This window comes from Anomaloglossus baeobatrachus, chromosome 2 (assembly GCF_048569485.1).
Source record: "Anomaloglossus baeobatrachus isolate aAnoBae1 chromosome 2, aAnoBae1.hap1, whole genome shotgun sequence".
NCBI lineage: Eukaryota > Metazoa > Chordata > Amphibia > Anura > Aromobatidae > Anomaloglossus > Anomaloglossus baeobatrachus.
Window position 1 is genome coordinate 106,817,172 of NC_134354.1, and position 19,718 is coordinate 106,836,889.

The 19,718-nt window shown below is 44.5% G+C and overlaps 1 protein-coding gene across 1 annotated transcript in view; it reads right to left on the bottom strand.

Moving 5' to 3' along the window:
• The window catches only part of ERAL1 (Era like 12S mitochondrial rRNA chaperone 1), a 46,457-nt gene extending 27,012 nt beyond the window's left edge, over positions 1 to 19,445 (bottom strand). The window contains exons 1-4 of the mRNA XM_075333431.1: positions 19,320 to 19,445; positions 8,600 to 8,764; positions 4,205 to 4,332; positions 888 to 965 (exon numbers count right to left, since the gene is read on the bottom strand). Of these exons, the coding sequence (XP_075189546.1) occupies positions 888 to 965; positions 4,205 to 4,332; positions 8,600 to 8,764; positions 19,320 to 19,383 (435 nt within the window). The 5' untranslated portion in view covers positions 19,384 to 19,445. The remainder of the gene's footprint in view (positions 1 to 887; positions 966 to 4,204; positions 4,333 to 8,599; positions 8,765 to 19,319) is intronic.
• Between the last annotated feature and the right edge of the window lie 273 nt (positions 19,446 to 19,718).

The window sequence follows — 19,718 nt, forward strand, 5'->3', positions numbered from 1 at the left end:
ACATGCATTTTCCTCACACATTAGTCTGATCACAATGTGATGTAAAAAAAGTAAATAAACTCTTTAGAGAAAAGCAGTACATGATTGCTGTTGTAACCAGTAACTACTGCACAGGATCTCTCAGGTATTCCTGTATACGTCACATACTTTCAATGAAACGTGGCTGGGAAAGTTCAGCAGCGAAAAGTGTACCTATAAAGATTGATGCTTTAATGTGGTTATGAAGGCAATAAGCAGTCACACTAAATATTGATTTAGATTTCTCTTTTCTTCATTCACTTTGCATTCTGTTAATTTATATAAACTACTAACAACATCTATTTCTTAAAGCATTCTTTCTTTGGAACATTTATTCTACACTTTTGTAAACCTTTTGAATAGTACTGAATCTCTTCTATCCCTTCTTTAAAGGCACTCTGTCACCTGCAATGTAACCTGAAGACAGTATGCTGCAAGTATTAAAACAGAACCTTCAGCCCTTCCTGTTTTATCTCGCAGTCCTTTTTTCTTTACCTGCAATATTAGTATAAGCCTCTTATCTTTATCATTAGTGGGTCTCAGCAGTGTGGGAGCTGTAGTTCAACTCCACCCCTTCTGTGATTAGCAGCTTCTGTCTATGGAAATGTACACTGAAAGCCTGGCGGGGGCATACAAAAATAAAATCTTTCACTGTGTCAGAATGGCTGCAACCACTAATCTATGTAATACATCATTGAACTCAGGATCTCTTTGCCTACATCATTCTGCTCTTAGATGAGTTAGCAAAAACCTGCTGAAAGATCCCCTTTAACCATTCTGGTGGTCATCTAGGACTTTGTGTCATCGCTTCCTGTATGTGACCACTGCCGCGGTCACTAATCTTATCCACAGCTCCATACGGTACTTACAATCTGGGTGTCTCCTTCCGTGATAATCCCTTGTGCTTTGCAGCGTGTGGTGTGGACTTTACTAGATACAGGAAAAAGCTGCAGACACAAAATTAGTTACACCTTTAGAAAAATAATTTCATGGTGAAAAAAAAAACAAACACACACACACACACACACACACACACACACAGTTTACAAACTGTATGTTAACATTAATTAGAAAATTCCAACATGAGAATACTGCAGATATCTGCTTTTTTTTGCTGCCTAACGACTTCTGCTACCCGGAGGAACTATTCTTCCCTTTCTAGGACGCTCCTGATTCTTTTGCCCTATTCCTCTCTTCCTACACCTAAAAATCAATCAATCAATCAATAAGGGTTCCTTAAAAGTTCATCTCACTAGAACTGTGAAGTTTCTCAAGAAAATTTCTTGAGAATCTTCTGGGAGTGGAAGATTTCCGGACCTCCGGAAAAAATCCGCACCAAATCCGCATGCAGATTTGCCGCGGATTAGCTGCGATTTTCCCGCAGGTTGTTCCCTGCGGATTTTGCAGGCTGTACTGCAGAAATCCGCAGGGTACCTGCGGAAAAGAATTGACATGCTCATTTTCTCAAGAAATTTTCTCAAGAAATTCTTCTCAAGGAAATTTCTTGAGAAAAATCCGCAGTGTGCGCACAGCTATTTTTTTTCACATAGGATTTGCTGGGAAATGTCTGCACAAAGATTGCAGACATTTCTCAAGAAATTTCCGCGGCAAATCCGCGGGTAAATCCGCGGGTAAAACGCACTAGTGCGCACATAGCCTTAAGCTGAAGAAAGCTTTGTAATAAAACACTCCAAGATTGCTCTTCTCTTCAGAAGGTTTCTGCTGCAGCTACAAGAACGGAAAATACATTACTCCGTGCAGCAGAACCACTAAGGCTCTAAGACGTCAATGATTAAAATGAAGCCCAACTTTTCAAAATATACTGAACCTTCCACAACCTTGTTATTACAAGGCCTGACAACCCTTTATGGTGTTTCCAGAATCACAACTTCTCCCTCCGTGTACAATGCGTCACAGACTGAATGGGCATGAATGAGGTAGCACAACTCTATTCACAAAGAGGGACATAGGACCCCCGTTCTCATGACTGGTGTGTGCCCGACTACAGAAAACACATATCATCTATCCTGTGGTGAGGTTATTGGTGTTCACAGAGTCACAGCCTCTTTAAATTCTTCATAGTAATGGCCATATTCTGGCAATGATATCCGAAGAAGAAACGATGTTGGTTTTACTCTCAATGAAAAATTGGCCAGCACGGTCCTGAAGTACAATGTGGTCGTATCGAGATAACTAAGGAGCGCCAATTCATGTCCCAACTATGCATGTCTACGCACCAACAGCAGATGCAGAGTAGAAGGACGTTTAATAATTCTACGATCAAGTTCAAGACTAAATAGATAAGAGGCCAAATCAAGACAAACCATTATCATGGGAGACTTGAATGCCAAAGTGAATCATGGCAAACATGGAACAGTTGTTGGAAACTTTGGACTTGGTGAATAAAACAAGGCTGGAGGAAGAGTCATTGACTTTTGCACAACAAATAAACTGTCCATCATGAACAGCTTCTTCTAAAATCACAAACTGAGACGCTACACTTCGACTAATCAACAGGTCGTTTCCAACTTCGATTTGACCAACATACCTGAAGGTTTTTGGAACAGTCTGCACAACTGATTTATATCACTGGACATAGACAAAGGAAAGCTTGAGGAGTTATGGATACTACAAGGACTGTTAGGCTATGTGCGCACGTTGAGTATTTACATGCAGTTACACTACGATCTGCACCGCAGCGTAACTGCATGCGTCCTGCGTCCCCAGCATAATCTATGAAGATATTGCAGGAGCCGTGCGCACGTGGCGTATTAGCGCGCATCGCTTCGGCTGCTGCCCGAAGCGCCCGTTCTAAGAAGTGACATGTCACTTCTTTCGTGCGCTCTGCCTGCATCCCCCGCTCTCTGTCTATGGGAGGGGCTGCACTCAGAGCGCATGGAATTGGCTTTTTTTTTTTCATTACGGACTCTTTCTGCAGCGATTTGAAGCGCACGTATGCTGTTCAAATCGCTGCAGAAATTTCTGCAGTGACAGTACGCAACGTGCGCACATAGCCTTACTGAAGAAGCCAGAAAGACAAAACAAAAAGGCAGAACAGAACCCCGCAGCCATGGTTAACAGAAGAGACCCTAAATATCATCGAAGAAAGAGCCATTTGAGCACACAATGAACTTAATTATCAAAGCATATGTACAGAGATAGAAAACAAACATCTGAAGGGCAAGGCCAGGAAGGCATATACACCACAAGGTCAAAGAGGTACGACAAAAGGACACTGCGTGCTTCAAAGTAGAACGAGGCATCAGACAAGGCTGAATCCAGTCACCATTTCTCTTCAATTTATATGAAGCAGCAGTTTACAGGAAGGCTGGACTTACCAAAAAAAGAATCAAAATTACTTGTCAAATCATTAACAATCTTAACATATGCAGACAATACAACATTGATAGCAACAAGTATAGATAGAATGAAGGATTTATTATGGAGTGTCAAGATTGAAAGCTCGAGCATGGGACTCCTACTCAACAGAAAGACAAAGATATTGACTGCTGCCAGGTACAACCGGGACACATTTTAGATGGACGGCAACAAACTGGAAGTTGTAAAAGACATCAACCTATTCAGATCAATGATCACCCAAGATGCAGACTACACCCGAAGTCAATAGGAGAATAGCTGTGGGCAAATCAACAATGATGTCACTGGACAAAGCCCTCAAATCAAGGAACATTTCACTAGTGATAAAGACACAGCTTGTACATAGTCTGGTCTTTTCTGCATTAACATATTGATGCAAAACCTGGACAATAAAAGAACAAGACAGAAGAAGAATAAAGGCCTCTGACATGTGGTGCTGGAGAAGGACGTTATCAATACCATGGATGGCAAACAAATCAAGCCAGACATGTCACTTGGAGGATCATTAAGCTAGGACTTGTCTACTTTGGACACATCATACAAATAGAGCAGTTACTGGAGAAGGACATTATGGTCAGAAGAATAGAAGGAACAAGGTGAAGAGGAAGACCAGCAACCCCATGGCCTGACACTAACGAGATAAGGGGGGAGAAGATCCTGGTGAAACTATCTAGGCTGCATAAGATCGATCTTAATGCAAAGCATTAATCCATCAAGTCGCCATGGCTTGAGGTTGAGCTGAAGGCAGTTAAATAATAATAATGGACACAACATGATGACTATAAGCCTTGCATCTTATGCTCTTTACCTTTCTGCCCAGAAGCTGGTTGGATAAAGTTGATTTTCCTGCATTGGGAGCCCCTATAATAGCAAGTTTGAGGACTTTGGCACTCTCCGGCTGGTCAGGAACATTATTTAATAAACTGTCTTGATCAGCTGCAAAAAGAGAATTACAGTTAGAATTGGAGAAAACAAGAGATAAATAAAAATACAAAAGATGGGAGGTACAACACGACTTGTAACAATGACCTTGGACATTAGATGAAAACTGCCGATCTAGCCAAAACTACCGAATGTGTATTGGGGACTGCCAAAATGTTTTACAATGAATCTATAGTAGGGAAAGAAAAGGCGCAATCGGGTCTTACCCGAAATTTGGGTTTGAAGGGTAGAGAGAATGGATGCACTCACCTGGTCAGGTTGTGCCAGTCACAACCCCTGTGCAGACGTATATGAGTGCTAGGATGGTTCAGCAGCGGCTTCGTCAAAGGAAATGGTTACTGTATAAAATCGGAAAGTAGAAGACGGGTTTCATGCCGCGCTATAAACCACAAAGCTGGAGCATTAAAAGGGTATTCTTTTATTGAGCCATTCCAACGCGTTTCAAAGGCATGTCCGCCTTGTTCAGGTAAAAAAAAAAAAAAAACATGTTTTCTTTTTCCCTGAAGAAGAAGGCGGACATGCCTTTGAAACGCGTTGGAATGGCTCAATAAAAGAATACCCTTTTATTACTCCAGCTTTGTGGTTTATAGCGCGGCATGAAACCCGTCTTCTACTTTCCGATTTTATACAGTAAAATGTTTTACACTGGCAGAGGTCTCTTTGTTCCTGTGGGTGATAAGTTAAGGCCCTATCACACACAGAGATAAATCTGCGGCAGATCTGTGGTTGCAGTGAAATTGTGGACAATCCGTGCAAGGTTCGTGACGGTGTTCAAATGGAACAATATGTCCATGATTTCACTGCAACCACAGATCTGCCAAAGATTTATCTCTGTGTGTAACGGGGCCTTTACTCTCAAAGGAGTACAGCAATAACTTACTGCCATTGATCCGATGTGTATAATTATAGTAATGTATGGAAGAATAGCCATTGACTGAATGAATATATATGGTCATCAGCCCTCTCGTTTGTAGGACATACTTAAAAAGTTATCTGCCAGCACAGAATGACTGTTCGGTGCAACCTTGGTGGGGCCAAGCATTTAGGTGCATCTTCCCACCTCCTTGTTTTCCCTCTAGCTCCGCCTCTATAAAGCCAGAACTGTAAAAGAAGAGAGGAGGGCAGAGATAGAGGGAAAACGAGACGGTGGGAAGATGCACTTCAACATTATGGCCACACCATGATGCACAGAGCACCTGTACTTGGTTTGAGCAGTCATTCTGTGCTGACAGAATTTCTTAAGAGTTATTCCCATCTCATATGGCAAATTCTGGGAATAGGCCATAAATATTTGATATTGGAATACCTCAGTAGAGGCCCCCCCCCAACTTTCTGTCCACCACTACTGCTGTGCTTCTTAGGTGATGACTTCTTGCAAACCTTTCGAGCATGGTCTTATAAACATTTATAAATTTGCAAAAAAATTCACTTTTTAATAGCATTGCGCATCTTATGCGATATAACTCCACTTGTCGCTGAAGCAGCACTTTATCGCACAGCAGTCACAGTGAATCTGCTGTAATCACTCCCAGTGAGGTGGAGGTCTAAGGCTATGTGCGCACTAGAAAAGTGATTTTTCTCACTAAAATTTCTTGAGAAACTTCTGGGAGTTGAAGATTACCGCACCTGTGGTAAAAAACGCACCAAAACCGCGGGAAAAATGCATGCGTTTTTCCCGCAGCTTTTCCGCAGGTTGGTCCCTGCGTTTTTTTTTATGCTGTAACTGCAATAAATAATATAGATAATAGATAGATAATCGATAGACAGATAATGGATAGAGGGAAAGATGGATAGATGAATAGATGAATAGATAGATGAGAAAGACCTATATAATGTCCCACCTTCCTGCATTTTCTAAACTGGCACCCTTTAGTGACTTTCATGTGGCACTAAAGGGTGCTTAGCCTTGTATTTAGCCAAAAAATAAATAATTCAAAAAAACCCCAAACACGTGAGGTCCCCCCATCTGTTGTAGCCAGCTAGGGTAAAGCAGACGGCTGCAGCCTGCAAACCACAGCTGGCAGCTTCACCTTGGCTGGTAATCCAAAACAGAGGGCACCCCACGCTGTTATTTTACATTAAATAAATAATTTAAAACAAAAAACGTGGGGTCCCCCCCAAATTGGATCACCAGCCAAGGTAAAGCGGACAGCTGTGGTCTGGTATTCTCAGACTAGGGAGGTCCACTGTTATTGGACACTACCCAGCCTAAAAATAGCAGGCTGCAGCCGCCCAGGAAGTGGAGCATCCATTAGACGTGCCAATCCTGGCGCTTTGCCCCAAATCATCCCATTGCCCTGGTGCGTTGGCAAACGAGGTAAAATATGGGGTTGATGCCAGATGTGTAATGTCACCTGGCATCAAGCCCTGGGGTTCGTGATGTCACGCGTCTATCATATACCTGACATCACCAACCCAGTCAGTAAGAAATAAAAAAATAGACAACAAAAAAAGTTTTATTTGAAAAAACACTGCCCAAAACATTCCCTCTTTCACCAATTTATTGAAAAGAACAATCAATTCCACGTCCGGCGTAATCCAATAAGGTAGGGGTCCCACGGCGATCCATACCATAGTTACTGTCCCAGTCAATGAAGAACAGAATGTTCCCCATTGGCTGGGAGAGCAATGCAGTGACCTGAGCTAACATCAATAGCCCAGGTCACTGCAGGGGATGACGAGCGCTGCTGTCAGGAGGATAGATGAGATCATTACCTGCTGTGATCATCTCCTGTACTGCTGACGTCACTGACTTCTATGCCCGCTGCGTTGTGAGCAGTATCGCGAGAGCTTGTGACGTCACCGCTAGTGACAGTCTCAGGCCGCTCGCGAAACGGGCATAGACAGCAGTGACGTCAGGAGGCAGGAGATCGTCACAGCAGGTAATGATCTCATCTCACCTCCTGACAGCAGCGCTCGGCATCCCCGCGGATGCACGCACTGCTGTGTGTCAGTGTCTCCCTGCGCTGCAGGGTGACAAGCTGCTGATACTGCGGGCAGACACTGACACACAGCAGTGCAGGCAGCCGCGGGGCTGGAGCGGGACACAGACTGCACGGGCACCTGGAAGTCACACGGAAGTGCTTCTGTGCGGCGTCCAGGAAGTGTGACGTGTGTGTTTACTCTGCTCCGCTTCCTCTTCCTGGCATAATGACATCACTTCCTGCAAAACTGCAGGCAGCGATGAACATTACCGCAGGTAAACCGCGGCTATACTGGGGTTATACCGCGCATCATTTGCTACCTGCGGTATAACCCCGGTATTTCGCGATTACATTACAGTGAATGGAGTGAAATACCAGGGCTACCTGCGAAAAAGAAGTGACATTCACATTTTCTCAAGAAATTTTCTCAAGAAAATCTTCAGAAAGAATTTTCTTGAGAAAAAAAACGCAGTGTGCGCACAGCTATTTTTTTTCCCAAAGGTTTTGCTGGCGAATGTCTGCAGAAAGATTTCAAACATTTCTCAAGAACTTTCCGCAGCAAAACCGCGGGTAAAAACGGCCTAGTGTGCACAGGGCCTAAAGGGAGAAAGCTTGCTCACAGACTGCCTTTACGATTCACTTGGCTTTTTTTTCACATTGCATAGCCTCTATTTTCACAACTCCATTGGAAATACCAAACCCGAAGAAGCCATTGACCACAATGAGGTACATAAAGTCCAAAGTCTGAAAGTTTGGCCTCTTTTTAGGCAGTGACTGTAAAAGCCATAAGACTCCCGTTTTGCTGACCTTCTGTGTGTCTGGATTGGATTTCCATCCAGCAGGCAGTTTAGCTTTTGTAAGTTACATGCAATTGTTAGGACATGTTTTGGTCCAATCTTAGCCTTTCTGAACTGGTGGTTTCTGGCTTAAAACTTGCAGACTCCATTTGCTTCACTGTACTCCATTGCTTTGTTAGCAGGTCAGTTTAAATTCCTCAAAAACAATGACAAATGGAGTCCAAACTCTTCTCCTGTGAATTCCGCTTGGCCTTCTTTCCAGCAATGTCCAGATAAACCGTTGCAGACTACACTAACTTCGCTGTACACAATAACTCCATCTCAATCCAGTTTTTTTCAGGAATTCAGACAGAACCCCGGACAGAGTGAAGAAAGTGGAGGCCAAGTGCAATACGAGAGCCTCCGTCCACAGCCCTTGTGCCTTTGCGGCTTGGAGCAATTAGGATGATAGGTTAGGAATATGTTAGAAATATGTGAAAATATTGCCCTTATGTAAACAATATTATATGTTCTCAATACAAAATGTTCACAGACATTTACCTTTATTAAAGGAGACGGCCGGGGCCTGTGAGCTGAGCAGGTCATTTGTTGGACTATTTTGCTGCACCCCCAACAAATTGCCAATAGCAGAGTCTCTTCCGTATAGACGTGCGGCTAATCTATTAACCATGTGAGGCTCCCTGTTCCTTAGAAGTAGGACTGTTCCTGTGGAAAAATAAGTTAGCAAAATAAAAAAGTTGTTAAACAACTACAAAAAAAGAATTAAAAGAGCTGTTCACTATCATAGTAGTTTAACAGAGAGGATGGGGAGGGCACCACCTGCAGGCAATAAATTTACCCTATAACAGTCAATGGGTTCACCTCAGCACACTCATGTGCAATTTATAACAAGGAGAAAAGGGAGTGTGCATACAAGAGGGATACACCAAGTAATGTGAAAAAGTACTTTATTACAAAAAATGGGACAAGATCACACACTTAAAAACATTTAAAAAGGCCTATAGCCATATATCAACAAATGTCCACACCTCTGTTGAAGTTGGACTAACCTCTATCACCCAGAGGGAAGCTATCAGATATAATTATTTATATACTGGTAGGGGAATAGATAGGAGATTTTACCAACATACCAATGTTATAATACAGATCATATATAACACATCATGATGCTCCAGCATATAAAAATAGAATCCAAGGTTTTTAGACATGCATTAAATAAGACCATTATAATGTCAAATACACTGCAGCATTCAAAATTTTGTACAAATAGAATACCGCAATATGTAGCCACAATAAGGTATAATATTACGATTTTCCAGGAAGAATTAACCCCCTACAAAGGTAGAATAACTCCCAATTGTAGTGTAGCTTACAGGTATAATCGGCCCTAGTAGCTGGCCAAAATGTAATGCTAGAAAAAAGAGTACATATAAATGGAAAACCATATATCAATCGTATTCAAATGCATATAGATAAAGTCCAGGATTTATGCAGTAGCAAAGAAAGAGTTTCCCCACAGTAGAGAATAACCTGCAGGTATATTTGTGCCCCAATTACCAGCCAAAGCATAACCCAAAAAAACGAGTGATAGAAGGTGAGGGTCCCCACGCGTATCGTCACCAGCTAGGGTGACTTCGTCAGGGGTGGGTTCCCTGTGTCCCAAACATTAGGTTTAAGTACCTGTAGGTCCGGATGTTATCCATAATGGCGTTTCAAAAGAGCGCGCCCTGAACATACCCGGCGTCCCTGAAGTATCTACTGCGCCTGCGTTGAAACTCTTAAAAAGGAAGTAGGGAGTAACGGATGTGAAGATGTAATTTACCCTCTCACTGTATATGCTGTACAGATTCCTATTTCAAGCTGGGTTCATTGTCTTATTTGAACTACTTCTGTGTACATTTCTATTGTTGTAGGTAATCACCCCCTAAAATGCAAGGTTATATCCTCTTGAGGCACTTCCATCCCTGGGAGTAGGGGGAGGTGGGCCTAGAGTCCAACTAGTGTAAACTCTGCTTACCTGGGAGATTCAGGCAGAGTGAGCTGAAACTTGAAGGGAGCAGGAGCTCCAGCCTGTGTGGCTGTGGACACGGACGGAGCTAGGCCTGTGTGGCGGCCCGTGGGATTGTGTGGAACTCTTTGGACTACTGTAAGGATGATTGCTTTGTAATCCGGTCCGAGGATTGTCGGGAAGGGCCCCCGAATCTGTTTTACGTGGACTTATCGTGTGCTGTTCCAGTGTTCTTGTGAATAAACCTGTTGGATCGTTCCTCGGCCTGTTGTCTCTCCTTGCTCTGCTGTACACCCCGTCACAAACTGGTTGGCAGCGCTGGGATCAGAGCAGAAGGAATGGAGGACAATGGCTCAACATCAGGAACCAGCACTGCAGAGTACAAGACCTGGACTTTGGGGAGCCTGCAATCAAAGGCCCGTGAAGTAGGAGTTCGTTTCAAAGGACTCTCCAAGGAGCAGCTGATTGAGGCGCTAGAAGGAGTCTGCTCGCAAAATGACGTGGAGGAAGGATCCTCACAGCAAAGGGAGGAAAGACGGCAGCCGGAGGTGAATACCCAAAAAAGTCAATGGGTTGTGTGGTACAAGGAAAAGATGGCACTGCTTGGAGATGAGGCCACCATAGAAGATAAGAGGGAGGCCATGCGTGGAGCTGAAGAGAAGGAGCGCAGGATGGAGGAGATGGCATTGCTGGATAAGCAGCTCGCTGTGGAAGCCGCGAGAGGTTCCAGACAGACTGTAACCCCAGCACCCATCATGAGGGAACTTCCCAGGGTGTCCCGCAAAGACTTTAAGCCGTTTAATGAGGCTGCAGGCGACATTGAGGGCTTCTTCCAGGACTTTGAGCATCAGTGTCGATTAATGGAAGTCCCGGACAGGGAGCGTGTCCGGCATCTGGTTGGGCTCCTAGAGGGGGGAGCTGCTGAAGCCTATAGAGCTATGGACCCTCGGTGGAACTGTGAGTATGCGGATATTAAACAGACTATTCTAGAACATTATGCTGTGACCCCAGACACTTACAGGACTCAGTTCCGTGCTTTAGCCTGTGATGGGGAAGTGTCTTTTAAGATATATGCTCATAGACTCAAACAAATATGTAATCGCTGGCTGGAGGCAGAGGAGGCCTTATCTTGGGAGACCTTCCTGCAGGTCATCCTAAAAGAACAATTCTTTGCCCAGTGCCCCGCTGAAATCCGGGAATGGGTGCGTGAGAGAAAACCAGCGACAGTGGAGGAAGCTGCTACTCTCGCTGATGAGGCTCTCACCATCAAGCCTCAGTGGAGGGTTCTGTTGGAGGATGGAGAGACGCCTAACAGCTCCACAACACCGGATGCCCCCAGTTATTCTGTCCCCATTGTTCCCCGTTCCTCTAAGCCACCACATGTTGATACCCGTGTTAATGTGCCTCCAGTTGCTTCTACTGCACTTTCTGGAATACGCCGGGGAGAGGAAGTAACAGAGCGCAGGTGTTATGTTTGTAGGTATCCCGGGCATTTGCAGGCCTCATGCCCAGCCAGGCCATGGAGGAATCATCCTCAAACCCCTACAGCACCTTCAAGTGGGAGCCGGCCTCCAAGTTCCCCTACCCCTTACCCAAGAGGACGCCTTGGATGGAGGGAGACCCAGCTCAGATGCTATCAATGTGGACAGCCAGGGCATCGGCAAGTCTCCTGCCCAGCTGTTCAAATGTGGACTGATCCTGCGCCCAATCGGATTGTTAATTATTTACAGCCCAGCGCCATGGAGGAAGATGTGGCACCGCTATGTGAGGACTGGCCTAGTGACTCAGCCCCCCATGTTGCACCACCAGGAGTTTACGGGGTGCGACCTGCAGTTATGACGACTTCTGCTCATCGAGGTAAGCACTTGCAGGAGGTTGTGCTGGATGGACAGAGACTTGTTGGATTTTGTGACTCGGGTGCTTTCCTCACACTGGCTGATCCCCGAGTGGTTCGGCCTGAGGCAATCCATAGAGGACCTGGGATTGTCATTGAACTGGCTGGTGGACAATGGAGGACTATTCCCACAGCCACTGTGGATCTGAGCTTTGGTTTTGGGGTCAGGCGATGTGTGGTTGGGGTGATGGGTGGTCTGCCTGCAGCTGTTCTCCTGGGCAATGATGTGGGAGAGCTACGATGCCAATTCGTGGCTGCATGAAGCCACATGTAAGTAACGCTCTGCCTGTGTGTACTTAACCAGTGACCTGTAGAGGTCCCTAGTACGTACACAAGTTGGGAGGGGGAGGGATTGTGAAGATGTAATTTACCCTCTCACTGTATATGCTGTACAGATTCCTATTTCAAGCTGGGTTCATTGTCTTATTTGAACTACTTCTGTGTACATTTCTATTGTTGTAGGTAATCACCCCCTAAAATGCAAGGTTATATCCTCTTGAGGCACTTCCATCCCTGGGAGTAGGGGGAGGTGGGCCTAGAGTCCAACTAGTGTAAACTCTGCTTACCTGGGAGATTCAGGCAGAGTGAGCTGAAACTTGAAGGGAGCAGGAGCTCCAGCCTGTGTGGCTGTGGACACGGACGGAGCTAGGCCTGTGTGGCGGCCCGTGGGATTGTGTGGAACTCTTTGGACTACTGTAAGGACGATTGCTTTGTAATCCGGTCCGAGGATTGTCGGGAAGGGCCCCCGAATCTGTTTTACGTGGACTTATCGTGTGCTGTTCCAGTGTTCTTGTGAATAAACCTGTTGGATCGTTCCTCGGCCTGTTGTCTCTCCTTGCTCTGCTGTACACCCCGTCACAACGGAGTACCGCGCATGCGCGGGACTCCGAAAACATGGCGGCCGCCATGGGAGGAGACAATTTTCTTAGTTTTAGTAAATGCTCAGAATAAGGGCTAAGATGACTGAACGCCCTGCGATAAAGGGGAGAGCAAGGGTCAGTATTGTGAGGGGCATGCTGTTAAATGTATATAGGGACATACAAGTTCAAGGTAGGTTACCAAATAGTCCCCTGCTGTAAACCGCATACAAAGTACATATAACACAAATCTATGGTACATAGACTAATATGAGAAGGTGCCTTATGGTGAAGGACAGGGCCAAAATTCATAAATTTATCTGTTTTTTACAAATTGTCCATTTTTTAGAGAATCATGCACCTTAAAGGGGTATACAAAAAATGTGCATGTAATCCCCAAGCAAAAATGTAATATGTATGGGAGCCGCCCGACTCTCGAACAGCAGATGAGGAGAAGGAATCCAATCTCCCATTGCTTCTCTTAGGTGAGAAAGTGTGAGGAGCCTGGCAGCGGATTTCTCATAGAAATCACAGGATCTGATCATTCCTGTGGGGGGGGGTGGTCTGTATGAGACGGCTGTAGACTGAACGATCGTTGGACTGACAATCTATATATGTACGGGGGCTATAACTACAGGGGACCGATACTGTGAGGACAATATGATGCAGAGCTGATCGATTATAGCATTGGATCTCTTACAAATGGAAGTCCTGAACCAATCTGTTTAACAACCAATAATGAAACAATGATGTACACGAAGTGGATTTGTATGTTTCATTACACATCAAGATTGGAAAAAGCTTTTTATCTGTTTTTACTTTTAATTTTATTGTCCTGCTGTTATAGGATACATTTTTTAACTGTCCGCATGTTTGTTTCGGTTGTATAATCTATATTGTGCAAAATTTTAATAAAAATCTATTGAAATAAAACTAGACAAAGCAATAGTCTTCCTAAACTACAACAATAGGTACAACTTACAAGATCACATCAGATACTGGTACATGTCAAAATCCATTTTACTAAATACTAGCTGTAGTACCTGGCGTTGCCCAGGATACTAACGGTTCGTCTGTCCCTTTCCCAGCCTCTCTGTCCCTTTCCCAGCCTCTCTGTCCCTTTCCCTTTCTGCCTGTCTCTGTCTGTTATTTTCATGGTGTGTCTTTCTGTCTGTCTCTTTCTGGCTGTCTGGCTTTTTTTCCTATCTGTCTGTCTGTCTCCCTGTGTGCCTCTTTCCGTGTCTGTTTGTCTCTGTCAGTCAGTCTCCTTCTCCACCGACATCTATAACCTCACACATAAGCTTCTTATACTATGAATTTTCTTTGTCCCTATAGCAACCAATCACAGCTGCTATTAATAGCCTGTAGCTTCCACCTCCATTCACTTTAATGGAGGCAGGGTTTTTGGAGAGTAACTAAAGTGTGGGGTTACATTTTTTTCTTAACGCATAGTCTATGGCATTCCCTGAGTCACATGGGGTGTCTGTGCAAAATTTTGTGATTGTAAATGCGACGGTGCAGATTCCTTTAGCGGACACACACACACACACACACACACACACAGTTTATATATTAGATTGTGGCCTCTTTTTTGTAATGTATACCTAGTAAAAGTTATAAAAATTCAGGAATCCGGCACAGCATCTTCATAAAAAAATAAATTTTATTGATCCATTAAAATCCAATAAAACGAACAAGACACGTTTCGGGGACAGACGGATTGTGAACAAGGCTGTCCCCGAAACGCATCTTGTTCGTTCTATTGGATTTTAATGGATCAATAAAATTAGGTTTTTTTATGAAGATGCTGTGCCGGATTCCTGAATTTTTGTGCTAACCTCTTGGCTGGAGATTTTCTGTGCACCATCTAAAAGGACTTCCAAGTGCACATGGTGAGCTGGATTTAGGAGGATTCCTCCACCTGCTTGTGTGTCTAGTAAAAGTTACGTCTTAGGCTACTTTGACACATCGAGTTTGAGCACTGCGGCTCAATCCGGCTGTGAAACCTATGCAACGGATACGTCGAAAACACCGCATCCTTTGCATAAGTTTTTACATGCGGCCCGTCCGTTTTTTTCCGGTTGCGGCACGCTACTGAGCATGCGCAGTGGAAGAAACCGCATGCGGCGGCCGGATGCGTTTTTTTCCGCATCGCACCGCATCCGGCGTCCATAGGCATGCATTGAAAAATGCGCCGCAGCGGCCGGATGCGGCGCAAAGCGTTTTTTTTGCCGGAGCAAAAAACGTGCCAGGGAACGTTCCATCCGGCCGCCGCATCGGCCAAATCTGCCGCATGCGGCAAAAACCGGACGGAACGCAAGCCCATGCTGGAAAGAACGAAACCGGCGGCAAAAAAAAAACAACTTTCGTTTTTTCAGCAGAGCGCCGGATTGTGCCGCACTGCTACAGCCGGATGTGTGAAAATAGCCTTACACATCTTACTTTACTGCTGTATTTACACATCAAAACTCATCTTCTGCAATAGTATGGTAAACGTAACATTTCTTTGTGATAATAGGGATTTTGTTACTCCCAATCTCAGATGTATGTAAGGATCTGATGGATCCAAAACGCGTCATTTGTTTCCCTGTTAATGAAGTGTGAACAATGAAATTTTAAAATGTGAAATAAAGCTTTGGAATTTCTTATCGCTTGGGATTACTGGATTTTTCTTGAATTGATTTGGACTCCCAATCTGTGCTGCTTAGGAGCTGGCCAAGAATTCAATGATTTGCCATCTCTACAGTAAAACATCATGCAATTTTTTTCTTTTTTAACAGTAAAAGGATGGACACCAGACGCACCCAATTACAGTCAATCGGGTCAGCCAGCGGCTGTTGGTGTATGCTAGGAGTCAGGTCTGACATTTTTGTTGTTTTGCGTCTTTAACAGATTAAAAAAAATACAAAAATTTGCATGAATAATACCTGCAGTAATGACTGCGGCCTGGTAGGCACCAGTGGTGCTGTCAGTCCCAAAGTAAACGTAAACTATGCCAGACTAACGCTTTAAGAGTGGAGTCACACTTGCGCGTATCTTGCGCGAGTCTCACATTTCATCACCCGGCATGGACTGATGCTCTCCGGACAGGTGTGTCTCAGCTGCATAGAAATACATGCATCTGACCAGCTCCTGTCAGGAGAGTGTGCGGCCGTGCCGGGTGATGCAATGTGAGACTCGCGCGAGTCACTCACAAGTGTGACTCCGGGCTAAGGCTATGTGCCCACGGGACTCTGTAACTGCGGATTTTTCTGCATCAAAATCCGCATCTTTCCCCCGGAATCCGCACCTTTTCATAGGTGCGGATTTGACGCGGATTTTGTGATTTTTTTTTTTTAATTCAATTGAATAGGCATAATCCGCACGAAAATGCGCAACAATAATTGACATTCTGCAGATTTTTCCGCACGAAAATCCGCATGATTTCCGCTGCGGAAAAATCCGCAGAGTGGGCACAGCATTTCCCAAATGCCATAGAAATGCGAGAAATCCGCGGCAAAATCCATGCATTTTCCGCAGCGTGGGCACATAGCCTTAGACTGAAGAATTGAACAGAGCCAGGACAGGATTAACTTTGGTATCACTCCAATTATAGTTTTCCAAATTAAGCTGTCTAAATAAAACTGTTTTCTACGATAGATACAAACTCCTGGAAGAAGTAGTTTGTGTGTTTTGAATCCATGACCCACCACTACAAGGCGCCACCATGTATGGAGATGAGCATACAGAAAAGGGGCTACCAAGTATGGAAATCAGCATGCAGAAAAGGGGTCACCATGTATTGTATGGAGATCAGCATGGAGAAAAGGGACCACCATCTATTGTATGGAAATCAGCAGGGAGAAAAGGGGCCACCATCTATTGTATGGAGATCAGCATGCAGAAAAGGGGTCACCATCAATTGTATGACCAGTATGCAGAAAAGGGGCCACCATGTATTGTATGGAGAGCAGCATGCAGAAAAGGGGCCACCATGTATTGTATGGAGAGCAGCATGCAGAAAAGGGGCCACCATGTATTGTATGGAGAGCAGCATGCAGAAAAGGGGCCACCATGTATTGTATGGAGATCAGCATGCAGAAAAGGGGCCACCATGTATTGTATGGAGATCAGCATGCAGAAAAGGGGCCACCATGTATTGTATGGAGATCAGCATGCAGAAAAGGGGCCACTATGTATTGTATGGAGATCAGTATGCAGAAAAGGGGCCACCATGTATTGTATGGAGATCAGCATGCAGAAAAGGGGCCACCATCTATTGTATGGAGATCAGCATGCAGAAAAGGGGCCACTATGTATTGTATGGAGATCAGTATGCAGAAAAGGGGCCACCATGTATTGTATGGAGATCAGCATGCAGAAAAGGGGCCACCATGTATTGTATGGAGATCAGCATGCAGAAAAGGGGCCACCATGTATTGTATGGAGATCAGCATGCAGAAAAGGGGCCACCATCTATTGTATGGAGATCAGCATGCAGAAAAGGGGCCACCATGTATTGTATGGAGATCAGCATGCAGAAAAGGGGCCACCATGTATTGTATGGAGATCAGCATGCAGAAAAGGGGCCACCATGTATGTGGATCAGCATGGATGCTAATGCTGCTGCACTCAACATCTTTAGTTCCCTGTCACCTTCACCTATTTTGTATGAACCATGTCTGCAATATATTGAAATAAGAGCAGTGATTCTCTCTATATTTCAACTTCTATGGCAGCCGAGTCCAGTACAAAGCTGTGTCAAAACCAGACAAATTATGGTCATTCCCTTCGTAAATTCCAAATACTCTTAGTAAAATAATAAAAATAAAATCTTATACTCACCTCTTGCACCAGCGCCATTGCAGTGACGTCAGTGCCATCTCCCGGGGTTCATGTGACTTTCTAACGTCACGTGGACACTGCAGTCAATCAGGAGCTGCTGATCGCCTGCAGCCTTTGCTATTTTCAATGTGTACATTGAAGGAAGGAAAGGGGTTAATCCACGCTGTCACGTGGATCAAGATGATGATCCATTGTAGATAAATTTGTGATTTTATTATTAAACGCGTTTCGGAGAATTACACTACTCCAGGAAACAAGACTCACTAATGTACCTCAATGATTCTGGTTTCCTGAAGAAGTGTAATTCTCCAAAACGCATTGAATAAAAATCACAAATTTATTTTCAATTGATCGTCTTTTTGATCCACATGACAGCGTGGATTAACCCCTTTCCTTCCTCCACACTGATGTAACACGGAGTGTGCAGCAGCCATTGTTCTAATAGTAGTTGTGGCTCGCACAACTATCCAAGGTGAGCGATTCTCTGAAATTAGTTTTTTTCTTGGTCCACTAAGATCAGACCCTACCTGCACCTTTTTGTCTGTTCCAGCATCGGCAACCATATCCGCCTTTACTATTTTGTCAGAGTGTACGTCTTCTCTGGTTGAATATGGATGATCAGCCCCTTTCGGCCATGTTTTTTCCATCTCCTATATAAGAAAGTCCTTAGTTACCCCTCTCCACACACAGCAGTTTTTAATTGCAATGAGATGACACACAGTTAGGGTCACAGAGCTAGGGACCCCAATATAGAGATATACCTTGACGAGGTTTTGGGGCTCAGTTACATTGATCAATGCGATTGCTAAATATCTCCTTTTTCCTAATATACATGGCAGGTATGCAATTCATTATTCACATGTTCAAGTTAGCAAGTGGCATTTTTCATTGTATATTCCAATATTTTTCCCATATGCTTATAGCATTATACCATTATCTAAGTTTGATGTGCAGCCTTATCCTTATATAAGATGAGCGATCACTGACCGGCTGCAAAGTCATCGCTGGAACCTGCTGGTGCAGGAGGGGAGTAGATTTGTTTTTTAATATTACTTTGGCATTTAGGAAGGGAATGGCCACGTAGTAGACAACCCCTTTAAATGTAGCCGCTATACACACGACTGATGACCACCGCTCCATTCAAGCTTCTTATCGGAGGCGCAAAAATGAAAAACAAGGGCCCATACCCGTTGAGGTGTGCGTACCAGGAGTGGGGGTCTTATCGATAGCATACTCCTGGATAATCCTAGGCAGGGGGTCAAAAATGGCCAAAATGTATGCAACTTATCACATTAAGATTAAAACCAATGAGTTTCTATAAATGAGACACTTGGGAAATGCTGAGATAAAGAAATCACAGGGGCCCCCGGGGTGAGAGTATTGAGGGGAGGTCAGAGTATTTGGGGGTCAGTCTATACTGTACACCTCAATAATGAGGAGCTCCAAGCACAGGCTGTCAGCACATGATGGGGGTTGTAGTGACAAGTCCCCCTTGTGCAGTTCAGTTATACACAGTATATTGCTGGTATATACAGAGGCAGCAGGGACTGCTTATCTGCAATCTGCTGTAACAAGACTACAAGTCCCAGCGGTCACTACAAGCCGGGCTGTCCGGTGTCTGACAATGGGGTGACCGCCCGGACAGGAGCTACGTCATCACTGTGCGTCGTCACTGACCTGCAGCTCTACCCTCGGCAAGGACATGAGCAGCCCGGACCGACCTAACCAGCGCACACCACATCGTGTTACCGGCCGGGGAGATTATATCACGCCGTCACTCATGGGCGCCGCCATATTGTAAGAATCTGTGCGCTCACTAGTGACGTCATGTATGCGACAGGACAAGCGCTGCGCCATTTTTGCTTCTGGCAACAGTAAAATCGCGTACTGTAGTATTATAAATCACAGGCGTGCACAATTAGAAAACATTTAGAATTGATGTCACTCTGTCAGATAGAATATTGGACATGTTTACATCTAGTTGGAAGGGCATTGTGTTTTTACCCCCTCGATTTGATAGTGATAACCTCTCCCAGTATGGGTCATCAATGGGTAATCTAAGAAGTTCACACAGGG